This window comes from Malus domestica, chromosome 13 (assembly GCF_042453785.1).
Source record: "Malus domestica chromosome 13, GDT2T_hap1".
Lineage (NCBI taxonomy): Eukaryota > Viridiplantae > Streptophyta > Magnoliopsida > Rosales > Rosaceae > Malus > Malus domestica.
This window is the reverse complement of record NC_091673.1, coordinates 913,891-923,709: the sequence shown is the minus strand read 5'-3', so window position 1 is coordinate 923,709 and position 9,819 is coordinate 913,891. Positions and strand designations below refer to the sequence as shown.

Genomic DNA, 9,819 nt, shown 5'->3' with positions numbered 1-9,819 from the left:
CTGATTTCCGCAATCTCTTTTCTCCTCCTGCACACCTGTTTTGTTTGGTCATAAAACCAAAGAAAATCAAGGGAGAAAGTTAAAGCAAGTGTGCGGAAATCACTTTCCCTAAAATAAGTGAGAAAAACTAGACGATTATACAATGAAATCATAAAAAGTCCAAGCTCGGGCTAACTATAAGCTACAACATATGTGATATCAAGAGGATCTTCTCATCACTGAATAAAAACGAAAACTGGGTTTAATTTCGTTCAAGAGTCGAACTTGTCGAACTGCTGGAGCATTTGAAAGACGGTAATGCTCTGAGTTGGGAGAGAAGGAAGAGGTGGCATCCTTCTCAGAGGTGATATCATATGGTCGCCGCGGGTGAGAGTGTGGTGGTGCCTCTTACGCACTGCTCGAACAGGAGGCGGCGTTGCCACTGCCGCTACCGTCTGATTCATTAATCCTTGATTGCTATAAGCTGCTCCAGGCGCAGACGATGCTTCTGTCCTCTTACGCATGCTATTGCTCTCTGAAAGCCTTTTTTCCCTCCTCCCTCCTCCCTGTAAATGCATTTTACGTGAGACAAAATCAATCTGCATATATAACACTGCCAGAGGTTAAATATACGCCTCAAGTTTTTACTACTAATTGTATTGAAATTCCTTTCAGTCCATGTATTCGAGCAACAAAATAACATCAAGATCTACACAAAACAAAAAAACAAAAAAAAAAAAAAACAAATATATATATATATATATATAAAGGCAATGACCGGAGGAAGAAACGTTTTAGCTTAGAACGTCTCTCACTTACAAGTGAAAAGATATGTTAATAGATCGTAATGCTAGTGACTGAGATAAGAAAGTATTCATTACGAAATTTTACAGATAAAAGCAAAAAAGGCATATATAAGGGGAAAATGTCATGTAAGAAGGAATGAAATATCTATCAGATTACTTGCTCACATTAATGACAGAAGAGTCGGGCATCGGGCATTTGACAGGGCGATCCTCATCAGGTGGCTCAAGAGGATGTTCCACCGGCCAAAACTCGAAGTCGACTTCAACCTGCATATGATGGTCATGATTATGAACATCCATGCACCTGCTGCTTCTGTGTTGATTCTCCCTCGTTTCATATAAAAGTGGAGCTTCGCCTTCCTTTCCGTCCTGATTAAACATTCACGTCAATGAGTACTACTCAAGGAAAGGATAGAAAAGGGAAGTGATTTCTGCACACTAAACAAGTCTGGGCAGGAGGAGAAAATGAGTGCGGATCGAAACCATTACCCATGGAAAAGTGTATGTGTGTGGCGAGAGAAAGAAAGGACTTACAAAATCATCCTCACATGAAAATCCCATAGAGATGTAGTTCATAGTAGTGTTGTTGCTTGCATGCCAGAAGCTGAGAAAATTTTAGAGAGAGAGAGAGAGGAAAATATAGGAAAGAGAAAGCTGAGGGGCATGAAAAGGAGGAGTAAAAGAGAGAGAGGTGGCGGTATGGGATGATTTTGCACAGTGGAATGAAGATTCCCACCATTTTCGTCTTTTTGGATTTACTGAGCTTACTTTAGTTGAACCCTTTTTTCTTTTCTTTATTGGGTTTGGGACCTGCCCTTAATTGCAGCTCCCTTTCTCTTTTTTTCTCCCTTTCACTTTGTTGCTTTTAGGGACATTTTTTACTGTAGTAACTCTATGCAGCTTGCTTGATTAAAAATATAACCCTACTTTCTGCTTTTCATTGGTTTGCAGAACTTAAGCAGCTAGCCAGCAAATGCATGAGAGAGAGAGAGAGAGAGAGAGAGAGAGAGAGAGATGTGGCTATAGAATAGTAGGAGGAATGAAAAGCTAAGAATGCAGGCTCATACTCACACAAACACATTCACACAGACCCAAATTTTAAGACACTTTATTTTTGTAGGTGCTTAATTTGTTCATTCAACGCAAATTGCAATACATAATACTTTATGCAGTACCCTCCACAAAAGCAATCAGCATTATGCTTTGTAGTTTTCTAAAGTTACTAAAAAATTACTATTTGTTCTCCACAAGACATAGCGTATCTACAACCTGATCATTAGAAGATTTTGTTGTCTCATCTAGTAGTCTTAATCATATATCATATATAGTTTGTCAAAATGTGCTTAAAAGTTGTTATTATTGCTTTGACGATTTGTTACAGCATGCGTGACAGATTAAAATTGTGAGTTATATTGCTTACAATTCTTGAAAGAAATTTAATTTTTCAATTTCTTTAGATCTTACAATTTGTCGATTTCAACAAGTATTATTGAATTTTTATAAAGAAGCAACTCATAAAAAACATTTAGACAAACAAAACTGATTATATTAGAAACCACCTCTCTATATGTGTGGGTCTCACATATAACTACAATCATTGTCTTAACCTCTATGAGAGATGTGGTCAATTTGGTATGTCTAAGCAACATTATCGTTTATAAGTGAGTTTGTTTAGCATGGACGCAATATAGACCAACATCTGTGACCGTTAAATATTTAATTATTGAAGACTTGACTCCCGTTATTGAGCGGCCATTTTAAAATTTTTCGGTGTTTGAGTATATAAACACGACTCTCATAGGAATTTTAATGGATCCTCTCTGGCATATTGGTGTATATAGTATATCTCCTAAAAATAGAAACGAGTTAATTAACGTGTGACAAGCACAACAAACCTTTGGAATAAGTCCAACAAAAGCAAATACATCTAGATGTATCTTTCTTATTCTGGTGAAAAAAATAACAGCCAGCCAATGCTGTTCTTCTGTTCGTTGAGATTCCATCACTCGTTTTATTTGGAAAATCACTCAAAAAATATTTTATTCCCATTTTATTCACCTCCCAAATATAGCCACAGGCTGTCTGTCCAATTGGAAAAACAAACAAAAGCAATGTAATTAGAGAGCTAAAATAAGGGAAAGGAGGGTTTGCATGAGAAGGTGCTGGTGACAAATTAGAATTAGAGAGAGAGAGAGAGAGAGAGAGAGAGAGAGGAGGGAAATGAAACTGTGGAAAAAGGCTGCCGGGCTAATCAAAGACCGGAACAGCATCTGGGTGGCCACCATCTCACGGCGGACGTCGTTCCGCAACCCCGATTTGGAGGCCATCATCATCAAAGCCACCAGCCACGACGAGGCCACAGTAGATTACAAGAATTTCCACAGGGTGTACCAATGGGTCCGCACCTCTCCGCTCTACCTCAAGCCCCTCCTTTACGCGCTCTCCACACGCATGGAGAAAACTCACTCTTGGGTCGTCGCTCTCAAAGGCCTAATGCTCATGCACGGCATTTTCTGCTGCAAAATCCTCTCCGTCCAAAAGATTGGCCGGCTGCCGTTCGACCTTTCTAACTTCTGCGACAAACATTCTAAGCCCAGCAAGACATGGGCGTACGACGCGTTTGTCCGCGCTTATTTTACGTACTTGGATCAGAGATCCTCATTTTTTAGCACGTTGGTGAAGAAGAACAACAGCAAGTCCGACCAGGAGGAGCCGCCGCTGCTGGAGGAGCTCGGGCGATTGCAAAAGTGGCAGTCGTTGCTCGACATGCTTCTCGAGATCAAGCCGGAAGCGATTAGTCCGCATCGCACTAATAATCACACATACAATAACAACAAGGTTTATCTTATTTCCGAAGCAATGATTTGTTTGCTGACGGAGATCTTCGACGTGTACAGCAGAGTCTGCAAAGGGATTGCCGGCGCGCTGTTGAGGATTTACGCGGCCCCAGGCAAGCAGGAGGCGCAGATGGCGCTCGGGGTGGTTCAGAAGGCGGGGGTTCAAGGGGAGGAGCTCTCATTGTACCTCGAATACTGCATGGATATGGGGATCCTCAGCACGGCGGATTGTCCTAAAGTCGAACAGATCCCGGAAGAGGATATCAGAGACCTCGAACGGATAATTAACCAAGCGTCGAAAAGGAAGGAAAGCTTCATGGAATGCGACCGGATGGCGGCGGCGCAGATGGAGGAGGACAAAGCGATCGTGGCCATGCAGAAACCGGCGAAGAAATCCAAGACGATAATTACGGACAAATGGGAGGTGTTTGAAGAGGATTTGATCAGCTGGGTGAGCGCAGATACATCTGGATTCTCCGATGTGAGCGGATACAGCTACAATACTACGAGCAGTAGTGCTATCGGTGTCGGGGGACAAGGACAATATAGAAACCCTTTTGCGCCGTCGTCGAAAAATATAATACCATATCATCATCCAGTACCTACTGCATATAACCACCAAGTTCTTCCAGATTTGATTAGTTTCTGACGATAATTATTGTTGTTGATGTTGTTGTTGGAATATAAAAAAATGTTGGACAGCGTTTGATTAATTCCCTTGCTCCCCAGCGCAGCTTAATTCATCATCATATTCTCCCAATTTTTGTGGATCTTATATTCTTCCCCCTTGGGCCTTACTGATATTCATTGTAGATTAATTTTTTGGGCCTGATTCTTCGTCATTCTTTTTTTTGTTTTACTTGTTAATCATCATATTAATTTGATCAATTACTATTACGTATGTGCAGGTATGACATCTGTGAATTGTTAGCTGGAATAATAGTTTTCGGACCTAATAAATGGTAGGATCACATCAAATCTCTTGTAACATTTTCCTTAACTTCCACGCAAAATATTTCCTAAAACTAAAAATTTCAATTTTTTTCACAAAAACTGTGGGTCACGTTTTCCATTCGATTTTGAGAATTTATACAAGATTCATTATAAGGAAAAATTCGAGTCATTCTCGTCGCATCACATGTTTCCTAAAATTAATTTAGACCATTTCGAAGATTTTCGTGTCATAAAATTATATTTGGGATGTCACATCCCAGACCAATTTCGTCGTAGCACGATATTGTCCGCTTGGGGCCCCGACCACGCCCTCACGGTTTTGTTTCTGGGAACTCACAAGAGAACGTCTCAGTGGGTCACCCATCATCGAAATGCTCTCGTCCGAACTCGCTTAACTTCGGAGTTCCAATTCCGATGGAATCCGAAGCCAGTGAGTCCTCAAAAAGCCTCGTGATATATGAAGGTGGGCATGTACATATAAGGCACATCACTCCCTCTTCATTGGTCAATGTGGGATGTTACAACTTACAATCCACCCACCTTAGGGGACCGACGTCCTCGTCGGCACACTCGCACCACACGGTAAAGTGGCTCTTATACCATTTTGTCACATACCAGACCGGCTCCGCTGTTGCATGATATTGTCCGCTTTGGGCCCCCGCCATGCCCTCAGGGTTTTGTTTCTGGGAACCCACGCGAGATCTAGTAAGTCACTCATCATATGAATGCTCTCGTTCGAACTCGCTTAACTTCGGAGTTCCGATAGAACTCAAAGCCAATGAGTCCCCAAAAGACTTTATGCTATATGGAGGTGAGCATGTACATATAAAGCACATCACCCCCTCTCCGTTGGTCGATGTGGGATGTTACATGGGAGACCCCCTATTAGTTTATGTTATTGTAAAAAATTTCAACTTTAAAACAATAAAATATAATTTTAGGACCTAATTAATGTTAGGATCACATCCACATGTCTTGCAAAATTTTCCTTCACACCCATGCAAAATATTTCCTAAAACTAAAAATTTGAAATTTTACACAAAAACTGTGAGTTACCCACGTTTCTAGTTGATTTTGAGAATTTTAACAAGATTTATGATAAGTCAAAATTTGAGTAATTCTAATAGCACCATATGTTTTTCAAAATTAACTAGGACATTTAGAAGATTTTCAAATCTCTTTTGGGCCTCGCTTTTAGTTCATATTACTTTTTAAAATTTTCAATGTTAAAAAAGTAATAAAAAATAGTTTTCGGACCTAATAAATGGTAGAATCACATCCAAATGTGAAATTGGGTACTAGACGGAATATCTTGCAAATAAAAATTAACTTTGTGCAGTAGACTAGTCAACTAGTTACAAGTTAGTCAGTGGTATAAAGTGCAATTGTAAGAACAAAACATAAATGACCAATACGTTCAACTAATCAGAGTCTGCCCAGATTAGTTTCACAATAATAATTCCTAAGCTTGAACACATTTACATATCTATTCATTATGCAAACAGCAATAACAAAGCAATTATGAATTCAAATATGATGGATTGACTAATCAAGCTCACCAGTCAACTAAGTACAGATTCGTCGGTTAATCAAACGCAAATCTACGAATCAAACTTAGTTCACTACGAGTTATCTTAGTCAACAACAAATCAATTTGTTGCTCATAATATGCAGTGTAAACTTAGTCCCTAACACATATCAAATATGTTACATCCCACATCGACCAACAGATAGGGGGTGATGTGTCTTATATGTACATACCCACCTCCTATAGCACGAGGCCTTTTGGGAACTCACTGGTTTCGGATTCCATTGGAACTTCAAAGTTAAGTGAATTAGGGCGAGAGCATTCCCAGGATGGGTTACCTCCTAGGAAGTTCTCGTGTGAGTTCCTATAAACAAAATCGTGAAGGTTTGGTCAGGGCCCAAAGCGGAATCGTGATACGGCGGAGCCGGTCTAGGATGTGATAGAATGGTATCAGAGCCATTCTACCGTTCGGTGCGAGTGTGTCAACGAGGACGTCGAGCCCCTATAGGGGTGGATTGTTACATCTCACATCGACCAACGGAGAGGGGGTGATGTGCCTTATATGTACATGTCCACCTCCTATAGCACAAGGCCTTTTGGGAACTCACTGGCTTCAGATTCCATTGGAACTCCGAAGTTAAGCGAGTTCGGACAAGAGCATTCCCATGATGGGTGACCCCTTGTGAAGTTATCGTGTGAGTTCCTAGAAACAAAACCATGAGGGTGTGGTCGGGGCCCAAAGCGGACAATATAGTGATACAGCGGAGCCGGTCTGGGATGTGACAAAATAACAATTCATATGATGCATGAAACATATGCAAGTAAATAAAATATGTGGACAAGCTTAAGAGACAAAGAACGCAAGAAGTTTTTGGTCGGAAAAACCCATCTCTAGGTTAAAAAACCGGGGACCCTCTGCTGAGTCCAATTCACTAATGAAATCAAGATTCTTACAAAGCAACCACACAAACTCAATTCCTAGATTTATATCTATGAAGCAACTTATACCTTTGTGCAACCTTGCCTTTCACGAGATAGATTTCTTCGGTCTTCACAAAGTGGCAGCTCCTCTTGAACTCTTCACCTTGTGACATTGAAATACAATCAACTTATGCAAATGATATCACAATGAAGTTGATGCAAATCTGGATTCAATTGTCTAGTCATTTTCACCAGTCAAACACTTGAAAGATGAAACTGATGCGAATCCAAAAAGATATCAGTTTAAAGATTTGAAACTTGAAAAACTTGACCACCACATTAAAACAAAACCATGAAGACAATGCTACCCTAATATGCAGTGATTGAGTGTTTGATTCATGAACATAGTTAAATGGCTAAGGTTTAATAAAGAACACAATCAAAGTTAAAATCAACTTTTATCTAAAAATGTAAAAATCCTAGCCAAAGGAGATGAGCATATAAAACGAATTTAAGCAAGCAATTTCAAAGATAGGTTTAGAAATATTCAATGAAGAAAATTACCCATAAAATATGCTTTGATGCTCTAGGAGGTCTGAGATGGAGATGAAAATAAAGCTCTAAAAAACTTTTCCAATCTCAACCCCAAAAACCAATTGAACCCTAGCTTGATGTTTATATAAAGGGTTTGATGTTCAAACAGAAAGGGGACCAGAAAACCCACGTGTCATGTGCAAAAGCAATCTGGACAGATCTAGGGCTGAAAAACCATTTTCGGGAAAAAGCTGTCAAATGGCCCATGTGGGTTGTCTTAAAGTGTGTGCTCAACTCGCGTAAAAGCAACAAGAAGTTTTGACGAACCACTAGATAGAATGTACTGGAAATAAGGGCATGAGATGCATATGAATGAACAAACATTTGATGTACGAAGTTTTACTCTTGAAGTGATATTTCCAGCAACAAGATCCCAAAGCAATTAACATTAAATTTAATTAGAGCATGTGTGGTACAATTTACAACATTTGACCAGAGAAGCCAAACAATAAAACTAGACTTCACAAAAAGGTCTTATAACATTTTCCTTATTAACTCCCATGCAAAATATTTCCTAATACTAAAAATTTCAATTATTTTTTCACAAAAACTGCGAGTTACGTTTTCCATTCAATTTTGAAAATTTATACAAGATTCATTATAATCCAAAATTCGATTCATTCTCGTTGCATCACATGTTTCCTAAAATTAATTTAGACCATTCCGAAGATTTTTCATTTCATAAAAGTATATTTGGGAGACCCCCTATTAGTTTATAGTATTTTAAAAAAATCAAATTTAAAAATCAATAAAAAATAATTTCAGGACCTAATTAATGGTAGAATCACATCCACATGTCTTGCAACGTTTTCCTTCACTTTACACAAAATTTGAGAATTTTTACAAGATTTATTATAAGCCAAAATTTGAGTCATTCTAATCGCACCACATGTTTTCCAAAATTAATATAGGACATTCCGAAGATTTTCAACACCTACAAATCTCTTTAGGGGCACCGCTATTAGTTCATAATATTATCTATTTGTCAATGTTAAATATCAATAAAAAATAGGTCCCTGGCCTAATAAATGATATGATCACATCCAAGGGTCTTGTAATATTTTACTTGTTTTTAGTACAACAATATATTTTACACTAGGGGGAGGGGGAGTTCGACTAAGCTACACAATGAGCAACCTAATTTGGTATTGAATTCGCCATTCGTGAGATTCGAATCTAAGACTTTTCACTGCAAAATATTTTTTTTAAACTAAAAGTTTCAATGTGTTTCACAAAAACTATATGAATTATAACCAACGTTTTCCAATCGATTTTCAGAATTTATACAAGATTCATTATAAGCCAAAATTCGAGTTATTCTCGTCACATCACATGTTTCCTAAAATTAATTTAGCATTCCAAAGATTTTCGACACATAAAATTATATTTGGGAAACCCCCTATTGGTTTATATATATATTTTTTATTTTTCAACTTTAAAAATCAATAAAAAAATAATTTTGGGACCTAATAAATTGTAAGATCACATCCAAAAGTCTTGGAACATTTTCCTTTACACCCCCCCCAGGGGAAATTATTCCTAAAACTGAAAATTTCAATTTTTTCACAAATATTGTGAGTTATAACCCACGTTTTTCAATTGATTTTGAGGATTTTAACAAGATTTATAATAAGCCAAAATTCAAGTTATTTTAATCGCACCACATGTTTCCTAATTTAATTTAAGACATTTTGATGATTTTCGACACCTACAAATCTCTTGAGGGGCCCACTATTAGTTCCATTATTTTTTATATTTTTCAAATTTGAAAATCAATAAAAATAATTTCAAGACTGAATACATAGTAGGATCACATCCAAAGGTCTTGCTACATGTTTTCTTAACTCTCATGTGAAAATTTTCTGAAACTAAAAATTTCAATTTTTGCACATAAACTTAGTTATAGCCAACATTTTCCAATAGATGAGAATTTATACAAGATTCATTACATGCCAAAATTCGAGTCATTCTCGTCCTACCACATGTTTCCTAAGATTGATTTTAAGACACTCCGGACATTTTCAACGCAAATTAATTTCGAACATTCCGAAGATTTTTGACACCTAGCCTCTATCAATTCTCTAATGATTATTCCTCCCGTATTAGACTCTAAATCCGTTTCCTAAGCAACTGTCACTTCTCCAATGACTATTTCTCTCGTACAAAACTATATCAAACATTTTCCTCTCGAAGCGAAAAC

At 38.0% G+C, this 9,819-nt stretch overlaps 2 protein-coding genes across 3 annotated transcripts; one reads left to right on the top strand and one right to left on the bottom strand.

Moving 5' to 3' along the window:
• Positions 1–89: 89 nt before the first annotated feature.
• On the bottom strand, positions 90–1,506 carry LOC103451511 (uncharacterized). 2 transcript variants are annotated; one of them, XM_008390917.4, is made up of 3 exons: positions 1,320–1,506; positions 951–1,154; positions 90–545 (listed from the first exon to the last, which is right to left on the bottom strand). In XM_008390917.4, the coding sequence occupies exons 1-3, from the start codon at positions 1,359–1,361 to the stop codon at positions 252–254; spliced, it is 540 nt and encodes a 179-aa protein (XP_008389139.2). In that variant the 5' UTR covers positions 1,362–1,506; the 3' UTR covers positions 90–251. The 2 variants fall into 2 exon arrangements, with proteins under 2 accessions (XP_008389139.2, XP_008389138.2); XM_008390916.4 differs by having other exon boundaries at positions 90–578; positions 1,320–1,476.
• A 1,321-nt stretch (positions 1,507–2,827) lies between these two features.
• LOC103451512 (putative clathrin assembly protein At1g25240) lies at positions 2,828–4,335 on the top strand. The gene has a single exon (XM_008390918.4). It carries the CDS (start codon positions 3,006–3,008, stop codon positions 4,269–4,271), a length of 1,266 nt encoding a protein of 421 aa, XP_008389140.1. The 5' UTR covers positions 2,828–3,005; the 3' UTR covers positions 4,272–4,335.
• The last annotated feature ends 5,484 nt before the right edge of the window (positions 4,336–9,819 follow it).

What these genes read in the sequence shown, in the direction of transcription:
- LOC103451511 (XM_008390916.4), bottom strand. Translation starts at nt 1,361, where the DNA reads ATGAACTACATCTCTATGGGATTTTCATGTGAGGATGATTTT. An exon ending in TTTCATGTGAGGATGATTTT is followed by an intron (nt 1,155 to 1,319) that starts GTAAGTCCTTTC and finishes ATGTTTAATCAG; the next exon opens with GACGGAAAGGAAGGCGAAGC. An exon ending in CCGACTCTTCTGTCATTAAT is followed by an intron (nt 579 to 950) that starts GTGAGCAAGTAA and finishes TTATATATGCAG; the next exon opens with ATTGATTTTGTCTCACGTAA.
- LOC103451512 (XM_008390918.4), top strand. Translation starts at nt 3,006, where the DNA reads ATGAAACTGTGGAAAAAGGCTGCCGGGCTAATCAAAGACCGGAACAGC.